This window comes from Triticum aestivum, chromosome 3A, assembly GCF_018294505.1.
Source record: "Triticum aestivum cultivar Chinese Spring chromosome 3A, IWGSC CS RefSeq v2.1, whole genome shotgun sequence".
In the NCBI taxonomy this organism is placed as follows: domain Eukaryota; kingdom Viridiplantae; phylum Streptophyta; class Magnoliopsida; order Poales; family Poaceae; genus Triticum; species Triticum aestivum.
Genome location: NC_057800.1, coordinates 129,793,776 through 129,817,101, shown reverse-complemented (window position 1 = coordinate 129,817,101; position 23,326 = coordinate 129,793,776). Strand labels below are relative to the sequence as shown.

The window sequence follows — 23,326 nt, the reverse complement described above, 5'->3', positions numbered from 1 at the left end:
GAAGAACTAGATGATGGCCCGGCTAAAAAATGTGTAAATAGTTGCTAAAACCATCTAAAACTAATGCAAAGAAAATGTAATATGAAAAAGTAAAAAAAGAAGCATATAAAAATGAATTGTAGTTAAAAGAATGTCATTTGTAATAAAAATGTTAAGGGTCAACTACATAGATATGCCACAATTATCCAACATATATATTGTCAATACAAAATTGGATGCAAAAACATTTGTGCATAATTAACATGCATGGATTTATTATGTGGAAGTGGTGCATGCATAGAGTATGCAGAAAAATGTATTTATGACTTGCATGCATTACTTGCTTATGTGGCATAGTTGCATGGTTAAGAAAAATAGGTAATGAGCAATAACTATTTAGAAATAGTAGATTCAAAGCATCCACACCTGTCCATCAATGAGACCTAATTTCACCCTACCTTTTCTTGTTGGCAGCAGAGGGCCTTAGGTGCTTCCTAAAATCCAGAAACGAGTCATCTCTGCTTGGTGAAGTTCAAGTGCCACCTATGACGCCACCGGTAAATCATATTTTGTTTGCATATAATAGTCTGCTATTTTTGAAGGCAAACATTGTAGGGGCGACTGAGGTGTCAAGGTTGTTGATTCTCATTGTCGGGCTTCTGAAAAACGTATTAATGCAGCAAAATCATCCATCTTTTTCAGTAAAGGATGCCCCAAAAATATAAGAGAAGAGGTCAAGAGTGTTCCCACTGAAACTCTGAATGAAAAATATCTTGGTATGTCATCGGATATTGGTTCTTAAAAAATGAGGGCGTTCAAATATTTGAGGATGTTTTATGAGGCAAGGTCAAGGGATGAATTGAGAAGTTGGTTTCAGGAGCAGGAAAGAAGGTATTGATTAAATCTGTTGCACAGTCCCAGATTATTCCAGGGGCTCTTTAATTTTGCGTTGCTAGCAAGACAAACCCTGGCGTACCATACAACAACTAGAGTCTCTTCCCTAGGATATTAAAGGATATATACTTCCCAGACACTTATATTGTTGAACTTGAATTGGGATCCCACCCATCTCAGCTATGGAGGGTACTGATTGAAGGCGGAGATGTGCTCTGGGGATGATAAGAATGACCAGTGATGGGTCAAAGACACATATCTGGTCATAAAATTGGATATCTAGAGATGAGAATATGGAATCGATAGTCTCTCCTACTAATAACCGCCCCGAGACGGTGCAATCATATAATGAGGGTATTGCACATGGCACAATCATGGTACCTCGACCCAGTTCAATAGCCATGTTGTTATTAAGTTTCTTCACTGGAACCATGGCGAAAAGTTAATATGCAACATATAACCCTAGAAACGGTGACTTGAAAGGTTCTTACGTTCAGCCACATCAGATATCTTTTTTCATCCATATTTGTTTAAGTTAGCATACTATGTTTAATTAATTGATAAAATAAAAAATATTTTGCTTAGAAAACTGCGACTCAAACGTCATGTTTTTATGCTAGTAGTGGCCACGCCTTCGCACACAACTCGAGCTCAAATGTGTTGTCGTGATGGTATGCTTGTCGTGCTTATGACCATTCAAATGGTCTCTTAGTAGTGTCACATAGGATAATTGTTGATTGGAAAAGATAAAAATAAAAGGAGGTTTACCTTCTCTGAATTAAGAAGATGGTCTCTTAGCAAAAATATACAAGAAACAATTTCTTAGCTTACACACTTTATAGTTAACTTTAGGGACGCGGCTACACAACGGCCGGCTGCTCCCTGGCGTTCCGGAGCAGCCGGCCAAAATAGGAAAACATTTGATCTTTTTTGGCGAGTATTTGTCTCCCCATCTGATTAGGAAAGATTTTATTGTCTCAAATGGCTAAATAGAAACAACCCATCAACAGTGCATTAAATGATTCACATGCATGCACTCGGTTGTTGGCCTTTTACCTGCATGACATGTGGTGAATGACTTTTTAGCATTTAATTCATGACTTATGAATTTTTGAAAAGCCATAACTTTTAAACCACGAATCCGAATTAAGATCCGTTTTCACCTTTGAAATCCTTGCAACGTGCTCTTCGAAACTAGATCTCGCATGGGTATGTTTCGATAAAATATTTTTGTGCAATTTTAGTACATGTTTTGTGCAATCATCTAGTAGCCGATGTGCAACTAACCGTAGTGGATGTGCAACTTCGCACCTATCATGTGGATGTGCAGTTTTTACTGATGGCGCCTCCACCCTAAAAGTACCCACTTGGAGTGAGATGTGCAACTTCATCTCTTACCGAGGCCAACTGTCTAGTAGTTGACGTGCAACTTTTCTCCTACCCATGGATGTGCTTTCACCATTTACTGCATCGGCCAACTGTCTAACAGTAGATGTGCAACTTCATATGCTGCGATGGCCAACTATCTAATAATGATGTGCAACTTTCTCTTGTATCACTCGTGGATGTGCAACTTCGTGTGTTGCCCCCACCAACTTCGTGGATGTGCCAACTGCCTAGCAGACTATGTGCAACTCCGTGTGTTGCCCCCGCCAACTTCGTTGATGTGCCAACTGCCTAGCAGACTTTGTCCAACTCCGTCTGTTGCCCCCGCCAACTAAAACTAATATGTATCCACAAGTAGGGAGGGGAAAGAGTTGCACATCGACTAATAGGCAGTTGGCGTGAACAACAGACTAAGTTGTACATACCACTGGTAGGGAAAGTGGGGAAGGGTTGCACATCGACTACTACGTAATTGGCCGAGGTAGTAGACTAGTTGCACGTCATAAAAAGTTGGTTCTCATGGTTTCTTTGTTGCAATATCAAAAGAATTGGATCATGCAGCTGCAAACTTGGTTTTTAAAAAAGTTGCATAATCCGGTACTAAAGTTGGACCATGTAGTAACAGAGTTGCACAATATAGCGTCAAAGTTGGCATCAAATTTTTTTCGTCAAAACATACCCATGCGGGATCTAGTTTCAAAGATCTCGTCGTGATGATTCCAATAGTGAAAACGAATCTAAATTCCGAAGTACGGTTTAAAAGATCCTAAAATCTAAAAAGTGGCCGCGCGCTATATGGACAGAACGAGCGGCCGCGTTCTGACCGCTCGTTCTCGCTCGTTGCACGTGGATGACAAGGCCCACCACTACCCGAAGGACCAACCCACCCCCGGTTTCCCCTAGCTAGCCGCCACTCCCTCACCCCTCTCTCTCCCACGCGCGGCCATGGCAGCCGTCGGCGCACCTTCTGCCTAGCTGTTCCTGCCGCTGGTCCTCTGCATCTTCCGCTGCTGCAGGTCATCACCGCAGGTCGCCTTTGGTCAAGGTTGGTCGCGCCGCCGCCCCTGGTCGAACACTCAGGACACCCCGCCGCCCTAATCGACCGGACAGCCGTGACACACAACGGGCTGTTGTGCTGGTGCTCCTAGGTGTAATACGGGAAGAAGCGCAGATCGGCGGCCGGCCTTCTCCGTCAACTTGAACTTGGGGTACACCGTACACCAGCGCCGCCCCCAGTGGTGGAGCTGGGTGCGGATGCTGCTGCTGCTTTGTGCCGCTGGCAGCTGCCATGGGGAGGTGCATGCAAGGAATCGTGATGGAAATAGTCGTGGTTCTGTGATTGATTGACAACGGCTCTCTGTGCTGAGACTTGAGAGAGAGAGGTGAGATGGAAAGGTTGGTGGCATGGTTCGTTGTGTATATACACGTAGGTGTTGCCATGGTGATGGATGAAGTGGTTTAGTTAGATTTTAAGACTTGGTTTGTGAGGAGAGAAGTGAGAGGAAGAGATTGTTGGATGGAATTAACCCGGCCGACCATGCATGCATACGTGTAGGTAGGAAGAAGTGTAGCTTAGCTTGCAAGTTACGTATACATGGAGACATGACCTCATGGTTTAATCTGCTGGCTAATTACAAGCTAACCGAATCCATGCAGTGATGTTTAGTTGGCTTGTAATGTAGTCTAGTTGTACATATGTTGATGTTTAGTTGGTAGAGAAGACTAGTTGCACACATATATGCTCAGTTGGTTTGTAACCTAGTCTAGTTGCACACACATTAATATTTAGTTGGCTTGTAATGTAGTCTAGTTACACACACATTGATGTTTAGTTGGCACAGAAGATTAGTTGCACACACATATGCTCAGTTGGCTTGTAATTTAGTCTTGTCGCACACACATTGATGTTTAGTTGGCAGGACTATTGGCACACGCATATTCTCAGTTGGCACGGCAATGTAGTCTAGTTTGCACACACATTGATGTTTAGTTTGCAGAACTATTGGCACACACATATGCTCAGTTGGCGCGGCAATGTAGTCTAGTTGCACACATATTGATGTTTAGTTGGCAGGAAGACTAATTCGTCGAAACATCTACTTTCGAAGAGCACGTCGTGAGGGTTTTAACAATGAAAACGGATCTGAATTTCGACACGCGGTTTAGAAGATATATATTTTTTATAATTCTAAAAACAAAAAATTAATGCACTAGGAACGAACATGGGGAACAGGCATCCATCACGTGAGAAAAGACCACATAAGGTGATTAATTAGCAGTGTCCTTTTAGTACTTTTGGATTACAGTAATTTTTGCTCTTTTTAATATGTGGTAGTGACTAGACGTTTGGGACCAGGGGCCGGCCGCTCGCGAGCGGCAGCGAGCGCCCGGCCACCAGCTAGACCGGTCCTTAAAAGATATGACTTTTTAAAAATTTGAAAACTCAAATAAATGAACATGCACATCCATGGAATAATGCGGTGTCTTGCCCATGTAACCATCTTAATAGTACATGCCACGTCACGAATAAAGACAAAATTTAGACCATAAAACTACATGCATGCGTGTGTAAGACCAGCCGTTCGTTTTCTCTAAATAGTGCGTGCGCACTTTTTAGATTTTAGGTAACTTCAGTCACCCGGTGATTTTAGCACCATGCATATATTCCATGAAAACAACTGTTTACTGACCGTTGCTTTTTTCCCGTACCACGTTCCATGCCAGCTTCCGGTCTCCATGTGGAACATGGAAATTTCTGAAGGACAACTGGTTTTGTTGCTGTGCAGAAAGTTCAGCGGCTAAAATTCCTTGAAGGTTCTTCTTAGTGCATACGCACCTTCGCCGTTTACAAATTTGCATTCCAGCAAAAGCGTTGTTCACTGAAAGCTCGTGTACCGTTAAATATGGTTTCCTACCATTCTCGGAAGAAAATCGATGTCCCAACCAGATCGCACGCGCATTCTCACGCGGCAGGCATTGCAATTGGTAATCAAATGTTCCCGTTAATCCCATATGTCAGCCTCGCATCAATCGGCCGTGACTTTTTTTTTCTGGGCGGCTGTGCTTGACAATGACACCACCAGTTGACCTGACCCGAGCACCGTGTTGCCGAGGTTAAGCTCTCAGATATTATCCCTTGCAGACTTGACTTGACTTCTGCCAAACCTGCCGCCCATTGCCTCTCTCCCTTGAAGTCCCTTCTCCCTTCTTCCGTTTAAGGTTCTTGATTTGTGGTACAGACTAGAAATCTTTATCCTGCCATGTCAGGGGACCCTTTCCCCGGCGCGCCGGCGTCGGGTGCCCCACCGGCTCCGTATGCGCGGCAGCAGAACTACAGCTTCAACGGGCGCGTCCTGCTCATGGCCGCCTTCCTCCTCTTCGCCCTCACCATCTTCTTCACCCTCATCCGCTTCTTGCTGTACGTGCTCGTGGCGCGGTCGGGCGGCCGCCGTCGCCGCGGCAGCTTCACCGCCGGCATCCTGCGGTCCATCAACTCGTTCGGCGCAACTAGCGGCCGGCGTGGGCTGGACGCCTCTGCGCTCTCCGCGCTGCCGGTCACCACGTACCGGAAGGAGGGCGCCGCCACCGCCGGGGCTGACTGCGCCGTGTGCCTGTCGGAGCTCGCCGACGGAGAAAAGGTGCGGGAGCTGCCCAACTGCGGGCACTCGTTCCACGTGGAGTGCGTCGACGCGTGGCTGCGCTCCAGGACGACGTACCCGCTCTGCCGCGCCGAGGCTGAGCTGCCCAAGGGGAACGGCAAGGCGGAGGCGGCGGTGCAGTCGTCGTCGTCGTCATCGTCGTCTGCCAGGGACCCGCCGCAGCAGGCGTTGTTCGGTGCAGGAGGAACCTTGATCGTGACCGTGCAAGGTGGCTTCCCGGACACCCAAAGGGGCGTGCGCGGGTCAACATCGGGGTAGGAGGTCAGTCGGGATCTTCCTATTCGTAGATTGCAGGGAAATTTCAAAGGGTACTGCGGCACATGCATATACTAGAGGTTAGACCGTGTTTCATGCACAAGTTGGGCACAACCATACGAAACGCCATTTTCTTTTTGTCTGTTTGAGCCAAAGTCACCCATTTGTTTGTTTGTTGTATTCCGAGGAGAGCATAAGAAACTCATATGTTGTTAATTGGACAAGTCTAGGTAGCGGCCGGCTGCTCGCTGGGCTTCGCGAGCGGCCGGCTGCTCGCTGGGCTTCGCGAGCGGCCGGCCTAAAATAGAAATATTTTTGTCTACTTGATTAATATTAATAAGAAAAACAACGGGAGACCTTCCCTTCCTTGCCCTCGGCCGCTGACCCGAGCCTCGTCTGCGGAGTCACACCTCGCCGCCGGCCTCCGCCCCTACTCTCTCCCCGTCCCCCTCCCCTTGTACGAGAGAATAGCAGAGAGGAGATGAGGGAGATCGAGCGACTAGATCAGGTCAGGCGGCCGGCAGATACAGAACCCGCCGCCACCGACACGGGATTCTTCACCTGGGCGCCCCTCCATGGGCTTCTGCTACTGCTTCGATTCCTGCCCCCGGCGCCATGCCTAGTGCCCCCAAGGAAGGCCCCATCTTCTTCTCTTTCTCTCTCTCTCTCTCTCTCTCTCTCTCTAATCTGGGCGGGTCTGTAGCAGGGATCTCTAGGCATGGCTACTGCGGTTGAGAGAGAGGAGGAAACACGAGCTTGCTATAGATGGAACGGCCAGAGGAGGAAGCTTCGGCAGAGGAGGGGGTTGAGATCGTCCTTGGTCTGGAGCAGGACGGAGACGAAGATTGCTAAGGAACAGAGTTCTTGCGTGGCCGCTGTTCGTGTTTGCCCAGTTCATTTATGCTGAATTTTGCAAGACGAGCACAGGCCGGTGTGCTGCAGGCCGGCAGCTGCTTTGGTCGCGGTGCCACTGTGTGTTGATGGTTTGCTGATTTTTCTCCTACTGAATATAGTGCTATGGTGTGCTTTGAGCTACTGAATATACTACTGAATTAAACAAAAAATTTGCACACGAAAGATTGTGGAGTTGAACGCTCTAATTCGCATAGTCGCACACGCACAACTGCAGAAAGTGCGCATGCGCGATGACGGAGTTGCACACTCCCATCGACATACTAGCTCACGCACGGCTCCAAGAGGTGCACATGCGCGACAGCGTAGTTGCACACGCGCGGCTGCCGGGTTGCACAACCTCGTCGCATAGTCACACATGACGGCCACATAGTTGCACACTCATGTCGGCGTAGTCGCACACGCACGACCATGGAGGTGCACACTCTCGTCCGCATGCATAGTAGCTCACACATGACTGCGGGATTGCACACGCTTGGTGGCATAGTCGCACACCTAGGACCCAGAGTTGCACACTCTTGTCAGCGTAGTAGCTCACCCACGGTCGTGGAGTTGCATACTCTTGTTAGCATAGCCGCACTCTCGCTGCATAGTCGCACATGACAACCATGGAGTTGCACACTCCCGTCAGTATAGTCGCACATACACGGCCATAGAGGTGCACACTCTCGTCTGCATAGTAGCTCACGGACAACTGCGGCGGTTGCACACACGCAGTGGCATAGTCACACAATCGGATGTGGGAGTTGCACACGCGCGACATCATAGTCACACACGCACAGCCGCAGAGTTGCATGCTATCATTGGCATAGTTGGTTGGGGTAACAAATAAAATTGCACATCAACTGCTAGGCAGTTGGTAGGGGTAGCAAACGAAGTTGCACATCTCATAGGAAGGGTAGTTCTGACAAGGACACCAACAACTTATAGGCAGGCAGCAAACGAAGTTGCACTACTCGTGTATGTGTAGTTTTTCACTGCTTGCACACCCTGCACAATCTGCCCTATCAGCAATAAGTGCAAGTTAGTCTGTTGTTTCAACCAACTGCCTAGTAGTCGATGTGCAACTCTTTCCCCTATCTACTTGTGGATATGTAGTTTCAGTTGGCGGAGGCAAGAGATGAGGGTACACATAGTCTGCTAGGCAGTTGGCCAGGGCAACAAGCGAAGTTGCACATCTCAGGCAGGGATAGTTGGTTGGTGAAAACTACATCCATGAGGGCAGTAAAAAGTTGCATATATACATGGAGCTAAAGTTGCACATCTCACTAGCACATGTGGTTTGGACGGGGTGCTAGCAGTCAAAACTATACGCCCATAGGGGTACGGGAAAAGTTGCACATCACTCTTAGAAAGTTGGCCGAGGCAGCATCCGAAGTTGCACATCCACTGCTAGGCAGTTGGTCGAGATAGCAAAATAGTGAAAATTGCACATCAACGGGCGGGGGGAAGTAGCACATCAACTACTAGGCAGTTTGCTTGGGCAGCAAACGAAGTTGCACATCAAAGTGTTAGGGGTAGTTTGGGGTGGAGGTCTCCGTCAGTGAAAACTGCACATCCAAGGTAGTGCAAAAGTTGCATGTCGACGCTCAAGTAGTTGCACATCGACTCTTAAACAGTTGAACCGAAATGGGGAGTAAATTGCACACAAAAAAAATCATCGAAGCATATCCATGCGGGATCATGTTTTGAAGAGCATGCTGGAAGGGTTTTAACGGTGAAAATGGATCTTAATTCCGACGCATGGTTTAAAAGTTATGGCTTTTTAAAAAAATTCAAAGATCCCAATTAAATGTGTTCACACATGCTTTTGTAATTTCATTTTCTTTTTTCCGTTCACCTGCTACTTTTTCTCTTTAATATGAATTAGAATTTTTTATATGAATTAGGGAGACAATTTAGTTTCTTTTATAGACTAGGGACAAAATACTTCTTTTTTGGCTGGCTGCTCCATAGACTACCATACAACAGGGTCCACTTGTCAGGCTTTGCCAAGTGTATTTTCGCAGAAACTCGGTGAACATGTAATTCTGCCGAGTTTATTAAGTTCGTCTAGTTATTTTTTGTTGGAACCTGGCAAAGGCATAGCTCTGCCGAGTTGCTTATCACCATCGAGTCCAATTTTGGATTAAACTTGACAGAGAGAAGTTTGTCGAGTTTCCGATAAAATGAACTCGGTGAAGTATCGGAACTCGGGACAAAACCAGATTCTAGTAGTGTGAGAATGACTATATGTGCAACTAGAGCTAATATAGAAGCCCACAAAAAAAGATCGATATATGTGTAACTTCCCAATGATCGTATCGTTGAGAACAACTATGTGTGCAACAACAACTACTATAGATGCCAACAAAAAGTGATCGCTGTGTGTGTAACTTCCGAATGACCATATCCAACTGGGAACAATTATTTGTGTAATCACTAGAACTACTATAGATGCCAATAAAAATGATCGCCGTGTGTCCAACTTCCCAATGATCGTATATATCCATCCGAGAATGATTATGTGTGCAATTAGAACTACTATAGATGCCAACAAAAATGATAACCATGTGTGCAAGTTCCTAATGATTGGATCCAATTGAAAACAACTATGTGTGCAATTAAAATTACTATAGATGCCAATAAAAACGATCATCATGTGTGCGAGTTCCCAATGATCATATCCAACTATAGATTTCATATAAAAACTAAAGCATGTGCGACTGTGTCAACGAGAGTGTGCAACCCCGCGGCCATGCGTGAGCACCTCTCACGACAATTTATGTGCGACTATGCGCACGAGATTGTGCAACTCTGTGTCCATGTGTATGCGACTATGCCGGCAAGATTGTGCAACTCTGTGGCCGGGTGTGAGAATCTCCCACGACAATTCATGTGCGACTATGCGGATCGGATTGTGCAACTCTGTTGCCATGCACGTGCGACTACGCCGACGAAGTGTGCAACTTCACGGCAGGGCGTGAGAACCTCCCACGATAATTCATATGAGACTATGTAGATCAAATTGTGCAACTCTGTGGTCATGCATGTGCCAACTAAGACTAATATGTGTGCAACTACAACTACTATGGATGCCAATAAAAAATACTCCCTCCGTCTCAAAAATTTTGTCTTAGATTCGTCTAAATATGGATGTAGTCACGTTTTAGTATTAGGTACATCCGTATCTAGATAAATTTAAGACAAAAATTTTGGGATGGAGAAAATAGTAATAATAGATCAACTTAGAAAGAAACATTTAGTCAACTTATAAGAGCCTTTTTTATACTAAGGAGTAAATCGATGCTTCTGTCGCTGCTAGCTTATAGTAGTATTTGCTTTTCTACAGTAAACTGAACCATGGCCTGCTCCTGCTGCCGTTTCTAGCTTATGTTTGATTTTCTATAGTAAAATGAGCCATGACCTGCTGCCGCCGCTGCTGAAATTGAAACTCAACTGAACCATGTCTTGCTGCTGCTTCCGTTGCTAGATGCCGCCGCTACCTGCTGCCCTTGCTAGATGCCGCTGCTGACGCCTGCCGGCACGGCGGCACACAGTTTCTTCAGAACTGAAGCGGTGAAGCCCACAGGCCACAGTAAACAAAATCCATCCATGTCGTGCGCTGCTGGACGAGAGGATCGCATAAGCGTGTTGATTCTGGATAAGGCGGCCTTCGCGCGACGCGCGCTTCGGGAAAGACGCGGGCTCTCGCGGACTGCAGGAAGCGGGGCATGCGGGTGAGGTCCGTGCTCTCCTTCAACTGTGGCGACAGCTGCGGCAGCGAAACAACCGCGGCGAGGGAGGCGTCAGGTAAGGCGCGCTTGGAGGCGGCCTTGTGGGAGACGGGGCCGACGGTGAGCGCCGGGGCCGTGTCCACGGAGCAGTCGCCATCGGCGGCCGATTCGAGAGGCCGAGGCGGACCCCACATCGCCACCTGGATTGGGGTGGGGGGGGGGCGAGCAGCAGGAGGACGACACGGGGGTGGGAGCGGCGGTGGAGAGGCGAAATCGCAACGGGTGGGGTCGGGGAGTGGAGGAGACAACGAGGATATGATGGCTCCGACAAGGTGGCACGTGACGCACGGCGGGGCGATGTGGCCTGATCCTGCAGCCAGGAACCTGCCGCTCGTTCCATCTAGATAGTGCGCGTGCACTTTTAAGTTTTTAGGTTGTTAATTTATTTCCTGAAATGATTAGAGGAAACTCTGTATAGATTTACCTTTTTAGGAGACTTTATAGGATTAACTAATACTTTTTCCCTTTCAAAATAACTGTTTCAACTTTAGTATAACTTTGTATTAAATCTAATACAAAGTCGAAACACTTATTGAGACGGATAGAGTAGATGTACGGAATCACCTCACGGAGGGGTGGCGTGGGTGGGCTGGGGATAAAATTGCGAGCTTAATCTTTTTGACCCAAGGACGGTGCTCCTTCCATCCAAATATATAGGAACTAATACGTTTTTGAGGTTTCCTTTGATCATTGATAAGATTATACAGAAGTTATGTTATCGGAAACTCTTTTCACATACGAATTTAACGCTATACATTTTGTAAGATACATATGTATTATTGCTCTAACCCATGGTTAAAAATAATCTGAAAAAAATATAGTAGGCGACTAGGCCCTATATATTTGGACGCATGGAGTACAATAGTTAGATGGTAGTTCCTTATAAATACATAGAGAAGTATATATACAAGGAGAAACAAAATAAAAACAAAAAATAAAAGCTACCTATATAAAGAGAAAGCAATATGTCGATATCCAATTCTAGTTTTGGGCAGTATTGTGAGATATCGTGTAGCACTGAGGACTGCTAGGGATATGTGTCAATCCAAATCTAGAGTCAAGCTGAATGTTTTCTTTTCATTTTGTGACCCATCAAATTCAAATCTTATTTGAGCAAGTGTCTGCATGAGCCAATTCCGGTGGTTACATTCTTGGAAATATTTTCATGTCTCCGCAACCAGATACTCCAAACAGTCATCAAAGATTAAAGTTGCTCTCCTTCTGTCGGGAATAATAGAGCTCCAACGGTCTTGAGAAAAATTACTGTTTGAACAAAGATGCATAAGAGTTTCATCGGTATTTTGTTGATAAAAAATGCAGTTTTAATTATTCATGAAAAACCCTTCCTCTTAAGTAGACTCTTGGTGTTGACTCTATCATGCATCAACAGTCATAAGAAAGTTTATGCTTTAATCTGCTAGCACATTTCCACAACCATTTAAATAACTGGTCAGCCTTAAAGTTGCCCAAGAAATGTACATTTGCATGGAAGACTAGGACTTAGATTTCCAAGTATCCTGATTCTCCAACTAAGGGCTCTGGAAAAGTAAATTTTGAAGCTCCAAGTACTGGTCATAAACTTGATTGGTCATCGGGTGAATTATGCTGGAAGATCATCAATATTATAAAAAGTAGCAAGATAAGCATTATCATGAATGGTAAAAGAGTGCAATTCGGGGAACTTTGTGCTAGAGGCTGTTCAACCCATCTGTCATGCCATAATAAAAGAGAGTGACCCTATGTTGGAGAGCAACGGGCTACTTCTTTATAGTTGGGTATAAGCTCCGAATGAGATTTCAACCAGAAGCATCCTTCTAGTTCGCCTTTTCGTGTGTGTTGGAGGGGCGAGATATTGTAATATGTTTCCCAAATAAATTCACTCCATGGAGGATTACCCTTATATAGAACTTATTTGAATTTTTAAAGAACATGGTTTCAATGTAAGTAATAGTACCTAGTACTGCTAATCCTCTCTGAATTTTAGGCCTAAACACTTTGTTTCATGCAATTTGAGCAAGGCCTTTATCATCCATTTCATATATTTCTCCATGGGAAATATCTAGTGTACTTGACTATTGGCAAAGCTAAAGAAGACATATAGAAAGAATAGGAGAACACAGATCTAAACAGGTGTACTCTACCATCCTAGGGTAGAAAGGTTGACCAGCTAGATAACCTTCTTTACGCACATTTTTACACACCCATTCAAGTGTGTTTCTTTGTAAAAATCCTATGATATTCATAGATTTATCCATGATCTATATTAACATTGGCATATAATGCAAAAACACACCCGTATAGGCTTGATGTTGCACGAGCTTATGTGTCTCGCTTTAAATATAAAATTATAAAATGATCAACATCACAACCATGTACTTGCATAAAGATTTTAAAAAGCCCTCCCAAGCAGTCGCTCACACGGTTGACTATGGGGCGAAGGCCGAACATGGGGGACCCTAGCTAACCACCACCAACAATGGTCTCCCCTCGTTGTTGCCGCTGTAGCGGTGACTCCTTGCTAACAAAGTTGGTGGGCTGGTTAGTTCTTCCCAGCAGCATTTTGTACATGTGGTGGTGGTGCCTCTACCGGGTGTGCAAACTGCGCCACCCTGTCACTGAAGGATGGTTGTTTGAAATGCTGGTGAGTGGGTGGTGTGTGCGAGGTGGAGGCACATCTACATGTCGTGTGCAGGCGGTGGTGCCAGCACAAGGCGTGACAGTGTTAAAAGTTTATCGAGGTGCACAGGCATGGATAAGTACCATTGTTGCGAATGGGGGTTTGCTATAATGGATCTTCTGGGGGTTCCTTTGGATCTGGAGCTTGACAACCAGAGGTGGTGTGCCCGAAGGCTTCTCAATGTCAATGTTTAATCCAAGCGGAGCACACATGGCTCCTCCAACAGTCGGGGAGTGCGTCGGTCATGGTGTTCACCTAGGTAGTGTCATTTGTCAGCATCATCCTATAGGCAGGGCACGATGCTTGAGATAGAGGTGATGCTGGTGGTGCTCAAGCCAAGGGTGTGTTAAGCAGCTTGGTGGGGTGTGTCTTGGATGATGTACGACATATGTGCGCGGTTATGTGGATGGAAATACTGCTCGGCATTTTTTCCATGCAAGTGGTGTCAATGTGTGTCGATGTTGTTTTCCTAGTTGGAGGTGTGACCGAGGAGATCTTGCACCTTTTCCAATCTCAAGATCTTATCTATGGGTGAAAACCATGACCTGGCTTGCCGGATTAGTGATGTGGTGTCCTTGGCATTGTTATCTCATCGGAAGCATGATTTTGGCCACATGATCTTTGGTTGGAGCACCTGGCTTGTGGTTGAGCCATTAGGGTTGTGTTGTTAGTGTGGTATACCTACTGGGTTGCACAAGTTTGGTCGTTCTGTGATCAAAACTAGATGGACGTTGACACGGCTGACGATGTTGATATGGTGTATTACACATTTTATGGTGTTTCCGTAGGCCATGCTGATATGTCGGTTTTAGTTGGTGTACTAGAAACATTTTGGCTACATAGTTTGCCCATTTTTCAACATTTTATCTTAGTTTCTCCAATTAACCGAGTGCTAGTCTCATGTACTCTTTCTCCGAAATAATGAATCATAGGAGCGCTCTTGCTATCGGTTGAAAAACATACAACCTCGCGATATAAAGATATTAGTCTTTTAGAACCACCGTTGTGAGAGATGAAACACAGATGCCCTATATTTTTCTATTTAGTTCCCCAAAATAGTCTCCTGGCTTTCTAGGTTAGGATCCTCTACTATAGCAACACTGTTGTTGCGGTCATTGTTGCACAGACCAGAACCCAACGTGTCTTCTATCATAACAACATAGGATCCTAACACTCCCACCCACACCCCAATGACGAAAGAATTGTGGTACCCAAACCACCTAACCAGTACAAATTGAATTCATTTTTTGTTGAAATAAGATTTTTTTTCAAGTTGTTGTTGGATTCAGATTTGCTCATGTCTTTCAATAGTCCTTCCCCATATAACATAAAAATGTTGTGAATCAGGCGGTCGGCCATAGCTCACATCGGTCGTGCACGTGTTATCCGATTGGCCACGATCCGTTATTCCTGATCATGCCACACATCGTCCTTATCCATGCTTTCATCCACTCATTCCTCTCTCCGCCATCTATTCCTCCCCCGTCTGTCATTTTTTCTCTTGGTTCCTCCTCCACTCGATCTAATGCACAAGCTTCCCCAGCGGCAACCTCCACCCCTATTTCTCCCTTACCCATGGATGCCTTCCTCCCCACTTTCTCTATTTCTCTGTCATTCCAACCCATCCCAAATCAAGCTCTCTTTCTCCTCCTCTCAGCCCATGTTGCTAGCATTGGTCACTGCTTCCCTTGAGTTCTACAAGGCAGGAGAGCTTGAGCCCGATGTCCAGCACCAACAATTTCCCGTTCCTCATCGTTGTTCTTCGCCATGAGGGCCTCCATGTACGTTGGGATTGTGTAGCTAAACCATGCCTTAAGCCGCGTCCGGCTACAACTGCAACCAGCAATGGTGGAACTTGTGGTCGATGATGCCAAAAGCCACTGCCGGTGATGTTAAAAGTTGCAGCTAGCCACTGACCTTTGCAGGCAGTGATGGTACAAGATACAACCGATGATGCCTTAAGGTGCCACTGGTAACGTTGAAAGCTGTGGTGGAAGTGCGTCCAACCACTAACTGTTGGAACCGGAGTGGAGAAAGTTGGAACCAGCGACGCCATAAGCTACAATTGATGACGACGAAAGCTATGATGGAAGTGTGGACAGGCAGTAGCTATTGCAACCAGCAATGGAGAAACTAGAACCAGCAACATGGTAAGCTGCAAATAACGACGATGAAAGCTGTGATGGTAATGCAACCAGCCATTAGCAGCTGCAACTAGCGATGGTGAAAGATGGAAGCAACAATAGAGAAAGCCTCGACGTTTTGTAAACATGGACGATGTTGTTGTGGGAGGGATATGACCAACTAGCCTCTCTTGTGCTGCACCAGGATGCTACAAAGGTTTTTTTGCGAGAGATGCTACAAAGGGGTTATGGTTGGACTGTAACTAGCGGAGGTTGGAGTTGCAACCAGCGGGCGGATGTGACGAGTGGCACATGGCGATGCTTCAAGTGGCGTATCGGCGAGTCGCGACGCTGGCCGGTGATGCTTCGAGCAGTACAAGCGAGCTACGACGAGTCAACCTCGATGAAGCGACATGGTGAATCAACGGTGACCGGCTTACGAGATTTGTGTGCGGGGTTGGTGAAGAGATAGGAAGGAGAGAGACGACTCAAGATTTTATCCAACGACCAGACATGACCCAATCACACTGCTGGTTGACACGTCTCCAATGTATCTATAATTTTTGATTTCTCCATGCTATATTATCTACTGTTTTGGACATTATTGGGCTTTATTATGCACTTCTATATTATTTTTGGGACTAACCTATTGACCCAGAGCCTAGTGCCAGTTCCTGTTTTCCCCTTGTTTCAGTGTTTCGCAGAAAAGGAAAATCAAACGGAGTCCAATTGACCTGAAACTTCACGGAACTTACTTTTGGAAGGAAAGCAACCTGATGGACTTGGGGTGCACGCCAGGAAAGAAACGAGGGAGCCACGAGGTAGGGGGCGCACCCTCCACCCTCGTGGGCCCCTTGTGGCTCCCCTGACGTACTTCTTTCGCCTATATATATCCATATACCCTAAAACGGTCGGGAAGCAGAATAGATCGGGAGTTCTGCCGCCAGAAGCCTCTGTAGCCACCGAAAGCCAATCTAGACCCGTTCGGGCACCCTGTCGGAGGGGGAAATCCCTCTCCGGTGGCTATCTTCATCATCCCGGCGCTCTCCATGACGAGGAGGGAGTAGTTCACCCTCGGGGCTGAGGGTATGTACCAGTAGCTATGTGTTTGATCTCTCCCTCTCTCTCTCTCTCTCTCGTGTTCTTGATTTGGCACGATCTTGATGTATCGCGAGATTTACTATTATAGTTGGATCTTATGTTTCTAATCCCCCTCTAGTCTCTTGTAATGGATTGAGTTTCCCCTTTGAAGTTATCTTATCGGATTGAGTCTTTAAAGATTTGAGAACACTTGATGTATGTCTTGCCGTGCGTATCTGTGGTGACAATGGGATATCACGTGATTCACTTGATGTATGTTTTGGTGATCAATGATGACCCACAAGTATAGGGGATCTATCGTAGTCCTTTCAATAAGTAAGAGTGTCGAACCCAACGAGGAGCAGAAGGAAACGATAAGCGGTTTCCAGCAAGATATTCTCTACAAGTACTAAAATAAGTGGTAACAGATAGTTTTGTGATAGGATAATTTGTAATGAGCAACAAGTAACAAAAGTAAATAAAGTGCAGCAAGGTGGCCCAATCCTTTTGTAGCAAAGGACAAGCCTGGACAAACTCTTATATGATGTAAAGCGCTCCCGAGGACACATGGGAATATCGTCAAGCTAGTTTTCATCACGTTCATATGATTCCCATTCGGTACTTTGATAATTTGGTATGTGGGTGGACCGGTGCTTGGGTGCTGTCCTTACTTGGACAAACATCCCACTTATGATTAACCTCTATTGCAAGCATCCGCAAATACAACAAAAGTATTAAGGTAAACCTAACCATAGCATGAAACATATGGATCCAAATCAGCCCCTTACAAAGCAACGCATAAACTAGGGTTTAAGCTTCTGTCACTCTAGCAACCCATCATCTACTTATTACTTCCCAATGCCTTCCTCTAGGCCCAAATAATGGTGAAGTGTCATGTAGTCGACGTTCACATAACACCACTAGAGGAGAGACAACATACATCTCATCAAAATATCGAACGAATACCAAATTCACATGACTACTAATAGCAAGACTTCTCCCATGTCCTCAGAAACAAAAGTAACTACTCACAAAGCATAAACATGTTCATAATCAGAGGGGTATTAATATGCATATAGGATCTGAACATATGATTTTCCACCAATTAAACCAACTAGCATCAACTACAAGGAGTAATTAACACTACTAGCAACCTACTAGCACCAATCCTGGACTTGGAGACAAGAATTGGATACAAGAGATGAACTAGGGTTTTGAGATGAGATGGTGCTGATGAAGATGTTGATGGAGATTGCCCTCTCCCGATGAGAGGCGCGTTGGTGATGACGATGACGATGATTTCCCCCTCCGGGAGGGAAGTTTCCCCGGCAGAACAGCTCCGCCTCATGGCGGCGGAGTTTCGTTCGAAAAGATGGCTTATGATTTTTTCCCATCGAAAGACTCCATATAGCAGAAGATGGCCATCGGAGGGCCACCAGAGGGCCCACGAGGTAGGGGGCACGCCCTGGGGGGTAGGGCGCGCCCCCACCCTCGTGGGAAGGGTGTGCCCCGCCTGGTGAGGTTCTTGCGCTCAGTATTTTTTATATATTTGTAAAACATCATCCGTGAAGTTTCAGGACTTTTGGAGCTGTGCAGAACATGTCTCTAATATTTGCTCATTTTCCAGCCCAGAATCCCAGCTGCCGGCATTGTCCCTCTTTATGTAAACCTTGTAAAATAAGAGAGAATAGGCATAAGTATTGTGACATAATGTGTAATAACAACCCATAATGCAATAAATATTGATATAAAAGCATGATGCAAAATGGACGTATCAACTCCCCCAAGCTTAAACCTCGCTTGTCCTCAAGCGAAAAGCCGAAATCGAAAAATATGTCCACATGTTTAGAGATAAAGGTGTCGATAAAAATAAAATACAGACATGAGGGCATCATGATCATTCTTAGAACAACAACTTACATAATTCTTTGTCATATAATATCTGATGCTACAGTAATAATTCAATCACAATATCAAGTATGAATCATAAACTTCATTGAAAACTAACAAACTACAATCTCAGTCATTGAAGCAATTGCAATTTATCATAACATAGGAAAGAGTCAATGTATAAGAGCTTTTCAGCAAGTCCACATACTCAAGTATCATATAATCTTTCACAATTGCTGACACTCACGCAATACTTATGGGTATAGAGTTTTAATCGGACACAGAGAAAGATAGGGGCTTATAGTTTCGCCTCCCAACGTTTTACCTCAAGGGTAATGTCAACAATAATAGTTCATGAAAACTCACATCCAATTAGCCATATATACCAGGATCTTTCCAACATATTGTGCTTGCCAAAGGATAAAATGTAAAAAGGAAGGGTGAAGATCACCATGACTCTTATGCAATGTAGGAGATAAAAATAAAAGATAGGCCCTTCGCAGAGGGAAGCAGAGGTTGTCATGCGCTTTTATGGGTTGAATGCACAAAATCTTAATGCGAAAGAACGTCACTTTATATTGCCACTTGTGATATGGACCTTTGTTATGCAGTCTGTCACTTTTATTACTTCCATATCACGCGCTCGTATAAAGCTTATTTCCTCCACACCAATCAATCATACATATTTAGAGAGCAATTTTTATTGCTTGCACCAATGACAACTTACTTGATGGATCTTACTCAATCCATAGGTAGATATGGTGGACTCTTATGGCAAGATTGGTTTAAGGGTGTTTGGAAGCACAAGTAGTATCTCTACTTGGTGCAATGAATTTGGCTAGCATGAGGGGGAAAGGCAAGCTCATCATGTTGGAAGATCCAAGACAATATAATTTATCTCAGATGTAAGAAAACATAACCCATTACGTTGTCTTCCTTGTCCAATATCAACTCTTTAGCATGTTATATTTTAATGAGTGCTCACAATTATAAAAGATGTCCAAGATAGTATATTTATATGTGAAGACCTCTCTTTCTTTATTACTTCCTATTAATTGCAACGATGACCAAAACTGTGTTTGTCAACCCTCAATAACTTTTATTCATCATACTCTTTCTATGTGAGCTCATTACTCTCCATAAGACTCATATGATCTCTTTGTTTCTTTTTATTTCTTTATCTTTTCTTTTATTGCTTTAGGATCATGGCAAAATAATCGAGCCCTTGACTCAACACTAATCTTTATTATATAGCTCACGGACTCGATTACATAGAAGGATATTAAAGCAAAACTCACAACTAGATCTTACTAAGAACTTTTATTCTACTAGATCAAGATATTACCAAAAGGATCGAACTAAGAAAAACAGTAAAGATAGAGTGGTGGTGATACGATACCGGGGCACTCCCCCAAACTTGGCAGTTGCCAAATGGAGTGCCCATACAAGATACTCAATTCTTCTTTGTTGGTGGAGATGGTGGTGATTTTGTTGATGGCGTAGGCTTGTCGTTGATCTCGGTGCCGGATGAGACACCCTGCTCTCCCCGACTGACTCTTGCGAAGACATCCTACTCTAATGTGCAGCAGCAACAGCTCGAAACGCAAACAGGAGATAATTGCGTGATACGGGAGTCAAAACCTCTAGGAGATTATATAATGAATTTTTACCGACCAAAATACGTGTCGTGTACGAAAACGGAGTCCAGAGAGGACACGAGGTGACCACGAGGTAGGGGGCGCGCCCAGTAGGGTAGGGCGCGCCCTCCACCCTCGCGTCCTTCCCGGGCTGCTGCTTATTTTTCTATTTTTCTAAATATTCCAAAATGGAGAAATATTGCCTTAAAAACTGTTTTGGAGTCGGTTTACTTACCGTACCACATACCTATTCCTTTTCGGTGTCTGAAACGTTCCGGAAAGTGTCCTTTATGTATTCCTCCGAGGTTACGGTTTCAATAACATTGGTTTCAACATTTATGGCATTACCTGAGATATAGTGTTTGATTCTTTGACCATTCACCACCTTCAAATTGGTGCCTTCGAAGTTGTTGATTTTTATGGCACCGGAACGGTAGACCTCCTCGATAATGTAAGGGCCTTCCCATTTAGAGAGGAGTTTTCCTGCAAAAAATCTTAAACGAGAGTTGTATAACAATACATAGTCACCTACATTAAACTCACGCTTTTGTATCCTTTTGTCATGCCATCTTTTAACTTTTTCTTTAAACAACTTGGCATTTTCGTAGGCTTGGGTTCTCCATTCATCAAGTGAGCTAATATCAAATAACCTCTTCTCACCGGCAAGTTTAAAATCATAATTAAGTTCTTTAATAGCCCAATAAGCCTTGTGTTCTAGTTCGAGAGGTAAGTGGCATGATTTTCCATAGAACATTTTATACGGAGACATGCCCATAGGATTTTTATATGCAGTTCTATAGGCCCATAATGCATCATCAAGTTTCTTGGACCAATTCTTTCTAGACCTATTAACAGTCTTTTGCAAAATTAATTTGAATTCTCTATTACTCAATTCTACTTGACCACTAGACTGAGGGTGATAAGGAGATGCAATTCTATGATTAACATCATATTTAGCAAGCATTTTACGGAAAGCACAATGAATAAAATGTGAACCACCATCAGTCATTAAATATCTAGGGACTCCAAATCTTGGAAAAATAACTTCTTTAAGCATTTTAATAGAAGTGTTATGATCAGCACTACTAGTTGGAATAGCTTCTACCCACTTAGTAACATAATCAACAACAACTAAAACATGTGTATAACCATTAGAGGAAGGAAAAGGTCCCATATAGTTAAAGCCCCAAACATCAAACGGTTCAATAACAAGTGAATAATTCATAGGTATTTCTTGACGTCTACTAATATTACCAATTCTTTGACATTCATCACTAGATAAGACAAACTTACTGGCATCCTTGAAGAGAGTAGGCCAATAAAAATCAGATTGCAGTACCTTATGTGCAGTTCTATCTCTAGCATGGTGTCCTCCATAAGCTTCGGAGTGACACTTGCGTAGGATCTGTTCCTATTCATGCTCAGGTACACAACATCTAGTAACACCATCTACTCCTTCTTTATAAAGATGTGGGTCATCCCAAAATTAATGCCTCAAATCATAGAAGAACTTTTTCTTTTGCTGGTATGTGAAACTAGGTGGTATAAACTTAGCAACAATGTAATTAGCATAATCAGCATACCATGGAGCAGTATGAGAAGCATTTATGACATTTAATTTCTCATCAGGAAAACTATCATCAATAGGTAGTGGGTCATCAAGCACATCTTCTAACCTAGACAAGTTGTCTGCAACGGGGTTCTCAGCTCCTTTTCTATCGACAATATGCAAATCAAATTCTTGTAGAAAGAGAACCCATCTAATAAGTCTAGGTTTAGCATCTTTCTTTTCCATAAGATATTTAATAGTAGCATGATCAGTGTAAATAGTTACTTTATAATCAACAATATAAGGTCTAAACTTATCACAAGCAAATACAACTGCTAAGAATTCTTTTTCAGTGGTAGCATAATTTCTTTGAGCATTGTCTAGAGTTTTACTAGCATATTGAATAAAATTTAGTTTCTTATCAACTCTTTGTCCTAGAACAGCACCTACAGCATAATCACTAGCATCACACATAATTTCAAAGGGTAAATTCCAATCAGGTGGCTAAACAATAGGTGCAGAGATCAATGCTTTCTTAAGTATTTCAAATGCTTCTACACAATCATCATCAAAGACAAATGGTATATCTTTTTGTAATAAATTAGTCAGAGGCCGAGAAATTTTTGAGAAGTCCTTAATGACCAAGGAAACTTCTTATACCTTTGATGTCCTTGGGACATGGCATCTTTTCAATAGCATCAACTTTGGCTTTATCAACTTCAATACCTCTTTCAGAAACTTTATGCCCCAAGACAATACCTTCATTAATCATAAAGTGGCACTTTTCCCAATTCAAGACAAGATTAGTTTCTTCACATCTCTGCAAAACTCGATCAAGGTTGCTCAAGCAGTCATCAAAAGAAGATCCATAGATGGAAAAGTCATCCATGAAAACCTCACAAATCTTTTCACAAAAGTCAGAGAATATAGCCATCATGCATCCTTGAAAGGTAGCAGGTGCATTACATAAACCAAAAGGCATACGTCTATAAGCAAAAGTACCAAAAGGGCATGTAAAAGTAGTCTTTGATTGATCTTTGGCTGACACAGGTATTTGAGAGAAACCAGAATAACCATCTAGAAAGAAAAAATGTGTATGTTTAGATAATATTTCTAGCATTTGATCGATAAAAGGTAAGGGGTAATGATCTTTTTAGTAGCCTTATTTAATTTGCATAAATCAATTACCATCCTATAACCTATAATGATTCTTTGAGGAATCAATTCATCTTTATCATTAGGAACAATAGTAATACCTCCCTTCTTAGGGACACAATGGACAGGGCTTACCCACTGACTATCAGCAACGGGATAAATTATACCTGCCTCAAGGAGCTTTAATATCTCCTTTCTTACCACTTCTTTCATTTTAGGATTGAGCCGGTGTTGATGATCACAAAATGGTTTAGCATCTTCTTCCAAATTAATTTTATGTTGACATAGAGTGGAACTAATGCCCTTCAAATCATCAAGAGTATACCCAATAGCAGCACGGTGCTTCTTCAGAGT

The 23,326-nt window shown here is 43.9% G+C and overlaps 1 protein-coding gene across 1 annotated transcript; it reads left to right on the top strand.

Annotated features, from left to right (window-relative positions):
• The first annotated feature begins 5,399 nt into the window (after positions 1-5,399).
• On the top strand, positions 5,400-6,544 carry LOC123058124 (E3 ubiquitin-protein ligase EL5). Its single transcript, XM_044480947.1, has one exon. The coding sequence runs from the start codon at positions 5,520-5,522 to the stop codon at positions 6,174-6,176; it is 657 nt and encodes a 218-aa protein (XP_044336882.1). The 5' UTR covers positions 5,400-5,519; the 3' UTR covers positions 6,177-6,544.
• The last annotated feature ends 16,782 nt before the right edge of the window (positions 6,545-23,326 follow it).

Bases quoted from the DNA above. Each gene is read 5' to 3' on its own strand.
- LOC123058124 (XM_044480947.1), top strand. From the start codon at position 5,520: ATGTCAGGGGACCCTTTCCCCGGCGCGCCGGCGTCGGGTGCCCCACCG.